Source organism: Cervus canadensis, chromosome 14 (genome assembly GCF_019320065.1).
Source record: "Cervus canadensis isolate Bull #8, Minnesota chromosome 14, ASM1932006v1, whole genome shotgun sequence".
Lineage (NCBI taxonomy): Eukaryota > Metazoa > Chordata > Mammalia > Artiodactyla > Cervidae > Cervus > Cervus canadensis.
In genome coordinates, this window is record NC_057399.1 from 11,625,045 (window position 1) to 11,641,142 (window position 16,098).

Here is a 16,098-nt window from a genome sequence, read left to right on the forward strand (position 1 = left end):
TCCCATTCCCCTCCCTCCCTCCCCAGAGGGAACCACTATCCAAAATTTGTTTCGTTACTCCACTTGCAAGTTTTTAATACTATGAATTCACAACTGTATATCCATCCATAAGCAATTTAGTTTTGTTTTGCATTCAACTTATTTTGTCAGTATTTAATGAGCACCCACATGTGGCACAGTTCCAGGTGATGAGGATAGAGCAGAGAACAAATACATGCCCTCATCAAGTTTATGTTTATTTATTTTTAAACTTTATATAAATGGTATCACACTGTGTACAGCTCATTCTACAATTTGTTTTTCTGGCTCAATCCTGAATTTCTGAGGTACATCTCAGATACTGATGCTTCTATTTCATTTATTTTAACTGATGTATAGTATTCCATTGTATGAGTATACAATTTATAGTCCTCTTGATGGAGATTTGTTTCCAACTTCTATTACTGACAATGCTATAATGAAACTTCTTTACACATTGCTTTATTCACATGTGGTTTCTTTTAAACAACTGATATTCAATTTTAACCAGATATTGTTAAATTGCTCAAAATAATTTTACCATTTTATACTGCATCAATACTGTCTAAGTGTCTATTTTTCAGCATCTTTGCCAATACTTTTTCTATATTGCTATTTTTATTTGCATTTCCATGATAACTAGTAAGCTTGAAAATCATTCCATATTTATTGCTCATTTTATTGGTATTTTCTCTTATGTGAGTCTCTGCCTATTTTGCTCTAAGGTAATTTATTCATATATTCTGGATACTAATCCTTTTCTTGGCTATGTGCATAGAAAATATCTTCTCCCACCAGCTTATCACTCATCTTCTCACACTGTTATGTCTTTAGTTACAACGAAGTTTTAAATTTTAATACAGGTGACTTTATCAATCCTTAATGGTTTATACTTTTTTGGTGTGTCTTAAAAAGAATCCTTTGTTGTATTTAGAATATATTCTATATTTCTTCTAAAAAGAAAGAAACTGGCAGTTATTTTTAGTTATGATATGAGGTAGAAATCTAATTTCATTTTCATCTTATATATACACACACACACACAAAACCAATCTCTTTTCCATTTACCCACACTAGTTTGTAAATAACCTGCTGTCATAAATCAAATTTTCATGTATGCATGTGTCTGTTTCTTGAAGTTCTATTTCATTTCATTGGTCACTTAATTTATCCCTGTCCTAAGATAAGGTCTGATATCTGGAGGGGTGGGTTCTCTTATCATCTCAGTCTTCCTCAAAGTTTTCTCAGACATTCTTGGTGCTTTATTTTTAAGTATGAACTTTATATCAAGTTAAAAAAAAACAAACCCTTTTTTTAAAACCTAAAAATAAAAAATCCTGTTGGGATTTTTATTAAAACTGCACTAAATTCATAGACTACTTTGGGGGAAGAACTGACTTTATAATACTGAGTTTTCTCCTCCAGAGAAGATTTGCGTTTCTTCTTACAGGTACCCCACAGCACTGCTAAGCTGGAACCAATGTAAAATTGCTGGCTGGAGGGGTCTGGACCATATGGCAGTGTGAAGGCTACATGAAGGCTAGCTTGTGGTTAGCAATTTACAGAGATTTTCTGACATGCCTCTACCCAATGCCACAGTCTAGATGAACAAGGTGGTTTATTTCTAGAAAACCTTTATGCTGGAACTGTAGCCCTTTGCAGAGTTTGTAGCCCCGAGTCTTATGCAGAGTTTTCTACTAGACTCCTCACCTTGAACTGGATGTAGAATTAACTCTCCTGTCCTTTGTACTTCTCATACCTGTCAAAACAGAAACTCAAAGAGTCACAGGCATTTAGCAGATGCCTCCAGGGTAAAAGCCAGCTGAATACATGTTTACTTCTTTGCATTCTTGCTTCCACTTCATTTTTGGCCCTACGAGTCCTTCCTTTCTTATCAGCTCAACTCTACATTAAAACAATATTAAAAAAAATTTATCCAACATTTCTGTTTTTAGCAGAAAGGTTATTCAAAGTATTTAAAATCTTTTACAACTTAATTTTTATTTGGTTGATTTACCAGTTTTTGTACAGAACTGTATTAAAATCTCTTACTATGATTATAGCCACGTATTGGAGGAGGTCTCGCTCAGTTGTATCCGACTCCTTGCGACCCTGTGGAAGGTAGCCTACCAGGCTCTACCGTCCATGGAATTTTCCAGGCAAGAATACTGGAATGGGCTGCCATTTCCTTCTCCACAGACATGTACTAGTAATTCCTTATTATTCTATTTTTGCTTTCTTAATTTCAACTTGTATACAAGTTCATGATTATTATATATATGCTTGGTGGATTTTTCTTTTAATATGTAGTTGCCCTTTATCCTTATTAAAGAAAGCCTTTGGTCTTCCATCTGTTCAATAGGGATAACCTACATCAATTTTCTTTTCCCATTTCTGGGTAGTTTTATTTTTGGTATCTCCATAAAGAGTATGTGTGATCTTGTTTTTTATTCAAATTTCTATCTGTCTTTTAATAAAGAAGATCAATTCATTTATATGTAAATGTAGACTATTAATATTTTGGACCTATTTCTACTTCTTGTTTTCTATTTATCTTTCCTTTCCTTTGCTTTTTTATTTTTACTTTTTAAGCTTTCCTTCTGTTTACTGATCAAGTTTTTAATAGTCTCTGCCACCCCCTGCCCCACTTTGCTGGTTTGAAAGCTATAAATGAAATTTTTATTATTTTAATTTTTTTATCATATAGTTAATTATAAATTGTTCTGAAAGAGTCAGAAATTACTTAGTATTTCTATCCTCTTCCTAAACATGATGTGAACCTTAAATGTTATACCTTCCCACTGAACAAAACTCCTCCACCCATACAAGCTATTTGTTGTCACCATCCAGAGCTACACTGTGCAATTTGGTAGCCATTAGACACATGCTGCTTTTGAGTCCTTAATATGCGGCCAGTCTGCCTTAAGATGTGCTCCACGTTTAAAGTATACACTGGACTTTGAAGATTTAGCATGAAAAAAAAAATGTAAGTAAAACATCTCAGTAATTTTTATACTGATTGCATGTTGAAATAATAACATTTTAGGCATACTGGAGCAAGTAAATTATTAAAAATTAATTTAGTGTCTTTATGTGACTACTACACAATTTTTAATTTAACATTATAATCGTACTGGATAGTGCTAATCTAGAGTTTTCATTTTAACTTTGTTTTAAATGCACCTTCTTCCCCCTAAAATCCTTATCTATCTTCTATTAATAATAACATTTATAATTATAATATATATTAAAATTTATTTATCCTAGAATAAGAATTTATCTAGATATGAAATGGTATAAAACATTATTTTGACTTAGTACTGATATTTAAGATATTACTCCTTTTTCTTCTAGCATCAACTACTGGTGATAAGAAACCAGGTAGTTTAATTGTAATACCTCAATAGATAATCTGGCTTCTAACTTTGGTGGTAAGAGTTTCTTTACTTTTGATATCCTAGAGTTTCATCACAACCTGTCTAGATGTGAATTTATCTTTGTTTAACCCACTAAACGTTACATTTTACTTTTAATTCAAGAATTCAGGTCTTTCTTCAATGCCAAAAATTCTCAGCCTTTATGTCTTCAAAATTTAGTTCTCTTCTAATCTCTGCAACTTTTTTTTTCTGTAGTTGATATATTACATATCTCAATTAATCTCTAGGTAAAATTCTTAGTAATATTTTCCAACCCATTAATTCTCTCATCAGCATTGTACAGGGTAATAATTATCCCATCTATTAAGTTTTTTAATATACCAACTATATTTTTAAATTATAAAAGGTCTAGTTACTTCTTTTCCATATTAACCTATTCTTGTTTCATCTCTTTTGTTTCATAGTTTTGAGCTCTCTATTAATGGAAAGTACCTGTTAACTTTTTTTCTTTTTCTGTTAACTTATTCGAGCATCCTAAAGATGCTTTAAAGTGTCTTCCAATCAATGGAATACTATGCAGCCGTTAAAAAGAATAAAATCATCCCATGGGTACAAATATGGAATGATCTCTAAATATGTCATTAAGTGAAAATGCCAAGGTAGAATGGTACCATTTATATAAAAGTATATATATGTGTGTGTGTGTCTATGAGTGTATGTATATATATGTTTGTACATGCATAATAAACTATCTCAGAAAAGATACTAAGAAATTGGTAATAGTGGTTGCCTCTGGGAAGAGGAACTGGGTGGCTAGGGGACAGAGGTGGGAGACAGACTTACTTTTCACTGTTTACCCTTTTGTACCTTTGAATTTTGTACCACGTGCATGTATTACCTAGTCAAAAAAAATAAATAATTTATTTTTTAAAATAAAGTCTTTGTTGGACTACTCCATAAAAGTAATTTCATCTGGAGAAAATGCCTGTTCCAGTTGCTGATTCTGTTATACTAATATTAGATTATCTTAATGAGTTTTAGAATTTTGGTTGTAGACTCCTTTTGAGTAAGAAAGATGAAAACAAAAATTTCTTTCTCTCTTCCTATTTAATGATTTTATAGTTGTCCTATTTGGATTTCTGGACCCAAATCCACTACTAGGTCTCACTGAGATCAAAGCCTCCAGTTTCATGATGCTATGGGAGCTATCACGTATGTACCTTCAATCACCGACTCAGCAATGGCTTCACTCAGTTCATGGTCATGAGGCTAAATAAATCTTCATCAGCTAAAAGCTACAGCCCCAGGTAATTTAACAGTTTTTTCCTTTTTTCACCCTTTCACAAATGGGACAGACATTCCAACTAAACCCCTGGCTTTGTGTAATAATTCTGGCTCTGGTTCCTGCCTCACATGAAATACTTTAGCATTTTTGATTCCTCACAGGAGCTAAACTACTACATGTCAGTGCCAGCCTGAAAACCCAGTGGGCTTGTGTCTTCAACTCTGTAACAGCTTTTTGTGTGTGTTCCAGTCTGGCCATATGGCCACAAGGATGTTTATGCTGTTTCAGATCCTAGCTGCATCTTTTGTGCTATTTAATCTACTGTTCTATATGTTTGGAGCATTTCTTCTTTTTGATGATTAAAGTAATCATTATGAAAGTCATATAATCTCATTATATAAAGTTTTGAAAACAGAAAATTACTCATAATCCATTCATTCTAACACATCCACTGTAAGCATTTTAAAATACTTTATCTAATCTTTTTCTTCTGCATCATGTCATATCTATAGTTTTTATGATTTTAACCTGTACTATTTCAAGCATTTGTCCATGGTGATATGCAGCATCTGTAATCATCATTTTAATGACTGTGTATTAGTCCACCAAATTATACAAGTGTTATTTCCCACATTATTGAGAATTTAAGGAGCTTCAAACAATAAAGAAGTTCTCTGTGCCTATCTGTTTTTTCCCCTCAACAGTTTGAATCTGGGGGCTGGTGGTGAGAGAGGCTAAGCAATGGCACTGCCCCAAAGTATTACAGGACTAGCAAAATACATGGCTGAGGTTCATAATCATGGCCCTAATACACAAAGAGAAAAGGGAAAATCACATGGAAGTGAAAATGCATTTCAGAAAGATCCAATCCAAAATGGTTAACAGTAATTTTTATAATTAAAATGATAAGTTGCACAGTTCACAAATGTGTACCATCTAGTACTGCTGGTCAAGGCATTATAAATTTTCACTAACTTCCAAGACAGAATATTTTGGGTCACATTAATAAAGTTTACTTTCTCACTGTAATACTAACCTTATATTATTTACACAGTCTTCATGAGCTTCAGAAAGTGTTTTTATGTGCTTTGAAGATATAGGATCAAAAAGTAGAACTTCAGTCTGTTCACAAGCAACTGTCAGCACTGACCTGGAAGCAAATGACACATTTCTCTTAGTTTATTTAGCATTCTCTTGTTTTATTGATATTCATCTATTTATGACTATATAAGATATAGATGAATAACTTCTGTCCACATTAGTAGCAAATATTTAAAAGATTGAGACTATGCACTGTTGCAAGTAGTAGGAGGAAACAGTACTCTCATACCTTATGGTGAAGTATACGCTGGGTGCAGCTTGTATGGGGAGTACCAGTATCTAGCAAAATTTTAAACGTGCATATCTTTTATCTCAGCAAATTCAATCTACAGAAATAGTAACCTCCAAATACAAAGAAGCACATATAAAGATATGCTTCATTGTAGGGAGAAATTGGAAGTAACCTAAATGTACATGAAAGGAAGATTGATTATATAAGCCATAGTATGTAATACTTTGCAAAATGGTGCAACACTTAAAACGGGATAACTTTATATGCATACAAAGGAGCCTAAAACATATTTTTACAAGAGAAAAGCTGGCTTCAGAAAGACATGCTTAAATGAGGCAACTTAGGAAAAGATCATATAAATTAGGCAATTCTTCATCAGCATCAATTAAAATGCATTGAAAGGTCTAGCACACATCCTACCAAACCAGTTTTAGTGAAACTAAACCTTCTCCTTTACGGATTTTAGTATTGTTTCCTGTTTTAGCCCTTTCCTATTACAAAATTACATTTTTATAAACCTTTTACAAACACCATTTTTTTAAACTTTTTTATTGAAGGATAATTGCTTTACAGAATTTTTTGTTGTTTTCTGTCAAACCTCAACATGAATCAGCTATAAGTATACCTATATCCGCTCCCTTTTGAAACTCCCTCCCATCTCCCTCCCCCATCCCATCCATCATACAGAGCCCATGTTTGAGTTTACTGAGCCATACAGCAAATTCCTGTTGGCTATCTGTTTTACATATGGTAATGTAAGTTTCCATGTTACTCTTCCCATACATCTCACCCTCTCCTCCCCTCTACCCATGTCCATAAGTCTATTCTCTACATCTGTTTCTCCACTGCTGCCCTATAAATAAATTCTTCAGTACCATTTTTCTATATTTTGTATTTGAGTTAAAATACGATATTTATCTTTCTCTTTCTGACTCACCTCACTCTATATTAATAGGTTCTAGGTTAATCCACCTCATCAGAACTGACTCAAATGCACTCCTTTTTTTTTTTTTTAATGCATTCCTTCTTATGGCTGAGTAATACTCTATTGTGTACATGTACCACAACTTCTTTATCCATTCATCTGTCGATGGACATCTAGGTTGCTTCCATGTTCTAGATATTGTAAATAGTGCTGCAATAAACAATGGGATACATGTGTCTTTTTCAACCCTGGTTTCCTCAGGGTATATGCCTAGGAGTGGGATTGCTGGGTCATATGGTGGTTTTATTCCTAGTTTTTTAAGGAATCTCCATTCCATCTTACATAGTGACTGTATCAATTTACATTCCCCCCAAAAGTGTAAGAGTGTTCCCTTTTCTCCACACCCTCTCCAGCATTTACTGTTTGTAGACTTTTTGGTAATGGCCCTTCTGACTGGTGTGAGGTGGTATCTCATTGTGGTTTTGATTTTCATTTCTCTAATAATGAGCGATGTTGAGCATCATCTTTCTACGTGTTTATTAGCCATGTGTATGTCTTCTTTGGAGAAATGTCTGTTTAGGTCTTTTTCCCACTTTTTAGATTGTTTGTTTTTTCACCATTGAGATGTATGAGCTGCTTGTATATTTTGGAAATTAATCCTTTGTCAGTTGTTTCATTTGCTATTACTTTCTCCCATTCCGAGGGTTGTCTTATCACCTTGCTTATAGTTTCCTTTGCTGTGCAAAAGTTTTTAAGTTTAATCTGGTCCCACTTGCTTACTTTTGTTTTTATTTCCATTACTCTAGGAGGTGGGTCATAGAGGATCTCGCTTTGATTTATGTCATTGAGTGTTCTGCCCATGTTTTCCTCGAAGAGTTTTATAGTTTCTAGTCTTACATTTAGGTCTTTAATCCATTTTGAGTTTATCTTTGTGTATGGTGTTAGGAAGTGTTCTAAATTCATACTTTTACATGTAGCTGTCTGGTTTTCCCAGCACCATTTATTGAAGAGGCTGTCTTTGCCCCATTGTATATTCTTGCCTCCTTTGTCTAAAATAAGGTACCCATAGGTGCATGGGTTTATTTCTGGGCTTTCTATCTTGTTCCATTGGTCTATATTTCTGTTTTTGTGCCACTACCATACTGTCTTGATGGCTGTAGCTTTGTAGCATCATCTGAAGTCAGGAAGGTTGATTCCTCCAGCTCCATTCTTCTCTCTCAAGACTGCTTTGGCTATTCAGGGTCTTTTGTGTTTCCATATGAATTGTGAAATATTTTGTTCTAGTTCTGTGAAAAATGCCATTGGTAATTTGATAGGGATTTCATTGAATCTGTAGATTGCATTCTGTGGTATAATTATTTTCACAATATTGATTCTTCCTACCCAGTAACATGGAATATCTCTCCATCTGTTTCTGTTATCTTTGATTTCGTTCATCAGTGTCTTATAATTTTCTGTGTACAGTTCTTTTGTCTCCTTCAGTTCAGTTCAGTTCAGTCACTCAGTCGTGTCCGACTCTTTGCGACCCCGACTCTCTGCGACCCCATGAATCGCAGCACGCCAGGTCTCCCTGTCCATCACCAACTCCCGGAGTTCACTCAAACTCATGCCCATCGAGTCAGTGATGCCATCCAGCCATCTCATCCTCTGTCGTCCCCTTCTCCTCCTGCCCCCAATCCCTCCCAGCATCAGGGTCTTTTCAAATGAATCAACTCTTCGCATGAGGTGGCCAAAGTACTGGAGTTCCAGCTTCAGCATCAGTCCTTCCAATGAACACCCAGGACTGATCTCCTTTAGGATGGACTGCTTGGATCTCCTGCAGTCCAAGAGTCTTCTCCAACATCATAGTTCAAAAGCATCAATTTTTCAGCGCTCAGCTTTCTTCACAGTCCAACTCTCACATCCATACATGACCATGGGAAAAACCATAGCCTTGACTAGACGGACCTTTGTTGGCTTTGCTTTTAATGTCTTTTAATTGCTTTTAATGCAGTAATGTCTCTGCTTTTAAATATGTTATCTAGGTTGGTCATAACTTTCCTTCCAAGGAGTAAGTGTCTTTTAATTTCATGGCTGCAGTCACCATCTGCAGTGATTTTGGAGCCCAAAAAAATAAAAACTGACACTGTTTCCACTGTCTCCCCATCTATTTCCCATGAGGTGATGAGACCAGATGCCATGATCTTAGTTTTCTGAATGTTAAGCTTTAAGCAAACTTTTTCACTCTCCTTTTTCACTTTCATCAAGAGGCTTTTTAGTTCCTCTTCACTTTCTGCCATAAGGGTGGTGTCATCTGCAAATCTGAGGTTATTGATATTTCTCCTGGCAATCTTGATTCCAGCTTGTGCTTCTTCCAGCCCAGCATTTCTCATGATGTACTCTGCATATAAGTTAAATAAGCAGGGTGACAATATACAGCCTTGACATACTCCTTTTCCTATGTGGAACCAGTCTGTTGTTCCACGTCCAGTTCTAACTGTTGCTTCCTGACCTGCATACAGGTTTCTCAAGAGGCAGCTCAGGTGGCCTGGTGTTCTCATCTCTTTCAGAATTTTCCACAGTTTATTGTGATCCACACAGTCAAAGGCTTTGGCGTAGTCAATAAAGCAGAAATAGATATTTTTCTGGAACTCTCTTGCTTTTTCGACGATCCAGGGGATGTTGGAAATTTGATCTCTGGTTCCTCTGCCTTTTCTAAAATCAGTTTGAACATCTGGAAGTTCTTGGTTCATGTATTGCTGAAGCCTGGCTTGGAGAATTTTGAGCATTACTTTACTAGCATGTGAGATGAGTGCAACTGTGCAGTAGTTTGAGCATTCTTTGGGATTGCCTTTCTTAGGGATTGGATGAAAACTGACCTTTTCCAGTCCTGTGGCCACTGCTGAGTTTTCCAAATTTGCTGACATATTGAGTGCAGCACTTTCACAGCATCATCTTTCAGGATTTGAAATAGCTCAACTGGAATTCCATCACATCCACTAGCTTTGTTTGTAGTGATGCTGTCTAAGGCCCATTTGACTTCACATTCCAGGATGTCTGGCTCTAGGTGAGTGATCACACCATTGTGACTATCTGGGTCATGAAGATCATTTTTGTACAGTTCTTCTGGGTATTCTTGCCAGCTCTTCTTAATATCTTCTGTTTCTGTTAGGTCCATACTATTTCTGTCCTTTATTGAGCCCATCTTTGCATGAAATGTTCCCCTGGTATCTCTAATTTTCTTGAAGAGATCTCTAGTCTTTCCCATTCTGTTGTTTTCCTCTATTTCTTTGCACTGATCACTAAGGAAGCCTTTCTTATCTCTCCTGGCTATTCAAGTTTATTCCTAGATATTTAATTCTTTTTGTTGCAATGGTGAATGGGATTGATTCCTTAATTTCTCTGATTTTTCATTGTTAGTATATAGAAATGCAAGTGATTTCTATGTGTTGATTTTGTATCCTACAACCTTGCTAAATCCACTGATTAGCTCTAGTAATTTTCTGATACTATCTTTAGGGTTTTCTATGTACAGTATCATGTCATCTGCGAACAGTGAGAGCTTTACTTCCTCTTTTCCAATCTGGATTCCTTTTGTTTCTTTTTCTTCTCTGACTGCTGTAGCTAGGACTTCCAGAACTGTGTTGAATAATAGTGGTGAAAGTGGACACTCTTGTCTTGTTCCTGATCTTTGGGGGAATGCTTTCAGTTTTTCACCATTGACAATAATGTTTTTTGTAGGCTTATCATATATGGCCTTTACCATGTTGAGGTAGGTTCCTTCTATGCCCATTTTTTGAAGTGTTTTAATCATAAAGGGGTGCTGAACTTTGTCAAAGGCTTTTTCTGCATCTATTGAGAGTCTCTTATGGTTTTTATCTTTCAATTTGTTAATATGGTGTATCACATTGGTTGATTTGCATATACTGAAGAATCCTTGCATTCCTGGAATAAACCCAACTTGATCATGGTGTATGAGATTTTTGATGGGTTGCTGAATTCTGTTTGCTAAAATTTTATTGAGGATTTTTGCATCTATGTTCATCAGTGATATTGGCCTATAGTTTTCTTTCTTTGTGTTGTCTTTGTTTGGTTTTGGTATCAGGGTGATGGTGGCCTTGAAGAATGAGTTTGGAAGTGTTCTTTCCTCTGCAATTTTTTGAAACTTTTAGAAGGATAGGCATTAGCTCTTTTCTAAATGTTTGACAGAATTCTCCTATGAAGCCATCTGATCCTGGGCTTTTGTTTTTGGGGAGATTTTTGATCACAGCTTCAATTTCAGTGCTTGTAACTGGGTTGTTCATAATTTCTATTTCTTCCTGGTTCAGTCTTGAAAGACTGAACTTTTCTAAAAATCTGTCCATTTCTTCCAGGTTATCCATTTTATTGCCATAGTTGTTCATAATAGTCTCTTATAATCCTTCTTATTTCTGCATTGTCTGTTATAACCTCTCCTTTTCATTTTGTTGATTTGATTCTTCTCTTTTTTTCTTGATGAGTCTGGCTAAAGGTTTGTCGATTTTGTTTATCTTCTCAAAGAACCAGCTTTTAGTTTTATTAATCTTTACTACTGTTTCTTTCATTTCTTTTTATTTCTGCTCAGATGTTTATGATTTCTTCCCCTCTATTAACTTTGGGGGTGTTTTGTTCTTCTTTTTCCAGTTGTGTTAGGTTGTCTATTTGATGTTTTTCTTGTTTCTTGAGGTACAACTGTATTCCTATAAACCTCCCTCTTAGGACTGCTTTTGCTGCATCCCATAGGTTTTGAGTTGTCATGTTTTCATTGTCACTTGTTTCTAGAAATTTTTTGATTTCCCTTTTGATTTCTTCAGTAAACTGTTGGTTATTTAGAAACATGTTGTTTAATCCCCATGTGTTTGTGTTTCTTACATTTTTCTTGTAATTGATATCTAGTCTCAAAGCATTGTGGTCAGAGAAGACGCTTGATATGCTTTCAATTTTCTTAAATTTACTGAGGTTTGTTTTGTGACCCAAGATGTGGTCTATCCTGGAGAATGTTCCAAGTGCACTTGAGAAGGTATATTCTTCTGCATTTGGATGGAATGTCCTGCAAATAACAATGAGATCCATCTCATCTAATGTATCATTTAAGGCTTGTGTTTCCTTATTTTCTGTTTTGATGATCTGTCCATCAAAAGTGGGGGTGTTTAAAGTCTCCTACTATTATTGTGTTACTGTCAATTTCTCCTTTTATGTCTGTTAGTTCAAACACCATTTTATTTCTGAAAATCTATTGTCTTTTATTGATTTTGTCTTAGTTTTCTGCAAAGACTGATCTACTAGCAAATGAAATCTTGAACTGATTTCAATTTAGGATTGAAATTGATTGATTTTACTTTCAAATGAAATTCTGAAAGTGCAATCTTTTCAATTTATAATTCCAATAGCACATGGGATGTTTACACTTTAAGATGAAAGTGCATAAGATAGAATTCTAAATGGGCAAACTTTAAAATTCAGAACAAATGGTAAGGGGAAACATCTACTAAATTGAAATTTTTTCCATATTTAGAAATCATGAAATTATCCTTTAAAGAGTGTCTGCCTAAATCCTTTTGTGAGGTACCTGGATTTCAAAAATTTGATAATACCTGAAGGATTTCTGCGTTAGTTAACTACCATGAGTAAAAATATTCAAATTAATATATGTAATTTTAGAAGATGCATAAATATTTCTTTTTGTTAGAAGAGTCATGAAATGAACTTGTCTTCTTTTCATGCATAAAAGTAATGAATCAATGATTCTTGGGAAGTCTTAATATTAAACATTATAAACAAGAGAGCTATTAAGAGATCAATAAGACTGATAGTCATTTTTTCATTTTAATATAATCTATTTTTGTACATGGCATAATTTGTAACTTTTAAAACTGGATGTCATTTGTCCCAACATCAAACCCTATACCTTTGTAAATGCCATCTTTATCATATATAGATTTTCTTTTAGGACTCTATATTCTATTTCATACAATTTCTAAAAGATTTGGCAAGTGGCAAAGCAAGGCCCCCTCACTGCCCTAATAAACATTTTTAGGGGAAGCTAATGTCACACTCTCTTCTCCAAATGAATTTTAGATATAGCATGTCAGGTCCTACTAAAAAATCTTGTTGGTATTTTTATTAGGATGCAGTGGCTTTACAAATTAATCTGGTAGAATTTATATCATACAGCATTGAATCATCTCATCAATAATATGCAATTTTCCACATATTTAAGACATTCTTAGCAAGAAAACTGTAACAATTCTTTGTACATCCTTATACATTTAGAATTTACACAGGAAGTTATACATACACACACATATCCACCTGTGGATTTTGGAGGTTGTAATAAATCTATAGAAAAGTTTGCATAGGGTTGATAGTTTTACAATATGGAGACTTCCAATCCTTGAACATGGCATATCTCCATTTACAATGGAGATTTTCTCCATGTAGATCATGCCTATCTTTCATTAGATCTATTCCTGGGTACTTGAGATATTTTTTATGCTTTTGTAAATGTTCTTTTTAAAATTTTGTTTCATTTGCTGCTGGTGTACAGGAGGCAAACTGATTTTTTATTCTAACAATCTTATTCTAATATTTATCATATATTATTTTAGGTTTTCTTTGTCAATTATCATTAATCATCTACAAACAACTGCATTCTTATTTTTAATATTTTTTTCTTTGCTGCACCAGCTAGGACCTTCAGAACAATGTTGAACAGAAATGTTTATATAGCAAGCACTCTTGTCTTATTCCTGATCTTTAAGAATACATTCATTTCATCATTAAGCACAATGTTTGTTACAGGGTTTGTTTGTTTTGGTAGATTCCTACTACTGGATTAAGGAAATTCTCTTCTACCTCAAATCTGTTCCTTTTTTTTTTCATTAATATACATTAGTGAAAAAGTGAAGTCACTCAGTCGTGTCTGACTCTTAGCAACCCCATGGACTGCAGCCTACCAGGCTCCTTGTCCACGGGATTTTCCAGGCAAGAGTACTGGAGTGGGTTGCCATTGCTAAAGTATATGAAATATTTTCTAACATTTATTGAAATTATCCTATAGTTTTCTTTTAATATGTTAATGTAGTGATTTACAATTAATATATTTTCTAGTGTCAAATCAATCTTTCACTTCTACCATATTGCTACATTCAGTTGGCTAAAAAGGTGGATTCACATCTCTGGCTACCCTCCTTTTGCAGAGCTTGGCCCTGAAATTTCCTCACTGCCTCAGTTCTCTACTCCCTTCAAACATAACTGTTTATATCTTATATTAGATATTTATGTTTTTCTGTAGCTTTTCTAATTATTCTCAGTTGGAGGGTTAGTCCAAACCACCTATTCTGCTACTTCTGGAAAGCTGCAATCTCTGCTTCTTGCATCTGAAATTATACCCCCCTTTTCATTCTAAATATTGTTTATCTGGGTATTCCATTGATCAATTTAATGAGCATGTTTCACTATTCTTTGTCTTTTCAAAGGCAAATTTTTCTGTTGAGTATTTCTACTTGATTTTTAGAATTTCAATAATTTTACTCTGTATTTCTGTATTTCCTTCCTTTGGCTGTCTTCAGATTTACTTTGTTATAACTTCACTATTCTGTTATTATTTCTTGAGATAGATACTTAGCTAATTAATTTTCCTTATCTTCCTTTCTAGTTTATTAAAGATCATAATTTTCATACTAAGTACAGATTTATTTATATCCCACAACTTTTGAGATGTGGTATTTTCATTTAGTTCTAAATATTTCTAATTTCCATTATCATTTCTACTTTGACTTATGAGCTATTTATAAATTTTTACTTATACATATTTAACTTGAAAATACATGCTATTAATTTGTAGCAATCACATTATCCTGAGAAACTATTTAATGACAATCTTTTGAAATATGTGGCCTTATAAGAGAGGAATTTTTAACTCATCTTTGTGTGTGTGTGGGGGAAAAAACCCATGCGGCAGCTGTTACGTAAGTGTGATATTAAAAAATACTAAATGTTCAATAGTAATATAAATTTACATATGAATAATTTAAATTTTAAAACATTAAAAAATAGGCTAACCTATAGGTTATAAAAATACTTGCCAAGTGATATTAATTCTAACTCAAATTGTTTATCAAATTGTTCTAGTAACCCCCAAACATTTATTAATTTTAGAAATTGCGGCCATAATTATCTCTTTGACCCAGATGCCTTTGTTTGGACCATGAACTGCCATAGGAAACTGCATAAAGACCCTCCAAAAATTTCCACATTAAACAAGTAGTCATTCTATAAAACAAACTTATGGTTACAAAAGAGGAAGGAAGGAATGATAAATCAGGAGTAGGGGATTAACAGATACAAACCACTACAGATAAAATAGATAAGCAACAAGGATTTCCTATGTAGCACAAAGAATTATAGTCAATATCTTGTAACATCTATAATGGAAAAAATCTGAAAAAAAAAATACATAACTAAGTCACTTTTCCGTACACCTGAAACTAACACAATATTGTAAATCAACTATATTTCAGTTTAAAAATTCCTTATAAAAGGTAGTTTTTAAGTAACTTGTGGTCTTGATAAGTTAAAAAAAAAATCACTCTTAATAGCAATAAAATTATTCATGGAGCTGAATCCTCTTTTTAGCTTTTGCTGCAGTTAATAGTAAGTATACTGGAAAAATTTTAACCCTTTTAATGCTTGCTGTTCATTTTTACATTCAATTATATTAATAACTGACAAAATAATTGATACATCATATTTAATGATATCAAACCTAATCCTTCAGCCCAGATGAGACATAATGTAATACAGCAGCTAAAAGCATAAACCAGAGTACAAATCCTTTTCAGTTCTCTCAACCAAGTGTTTCTGATATAGAGAGGACATTTTGGCAGTCATGTTCATTAATAAAGTGAGTGTTATTAATACCTATGGTGGGTATGTATTCAGTGGCTTTTGGCAAAATTATACCTCTAAATAAAGGTGAAATTCAGTAAGAATGGTAAGATTAGGGATCTGTATCCATAAGGTATTCCTCCATAAAGCATCCCACCGGCCTCATTTACCTGCCACAGGTGCTATCCTGCAGTGGGTGCTCACACTTTGTCGAGAGAATCAACGTTTGGATGGTGCCTCCAGTGGTGGCATTACTCTCATCTGACTGCTCCTT

At 34.1% G+C, this 16,098-nt stretch overlaps 1 protein-coding gene across 5 annotated transcripts in view; it reads right to left on the reverse strand.

Moving 5' to 3' along the window:
- Positions 1-16,098, reverse strand: part of DCAF10 (DDB1 and CUL4 associated factor 10) — a 56,559-nt gene that overhangs the window by 35,295 nt on the left and 5,166 nt on the right. For 2 of the 5 annotated variants that reach the window (XR_006273028.1, XM_043487378.1), the window contains exons 2-3: positions 5,717-5,830; positions 1,729-1,777 (exon numbers count right to left, since the gene is read on the reverse strand). The exons of 1 other annotated variant lie outside the window; for it this stretch is intronic. Coding sequence is in view for 3 of the 4 variants with exons in the window: in XM_043487378.1 (XP_043343313.1) it covers positions 1,747-1,777; positions 5,717-5,830 (145 nt within the window). In the remaining variant the exon portion in view is untranslated. The remainder of the gene's footprint in view (positions 1-1,728; positions 1,778-5,716; positions 5,831-16,098) is intronic. 2 more of the 5 variants (XM_043487377.1, XM_043487375.1) reach the window with 1 other exon arrangement.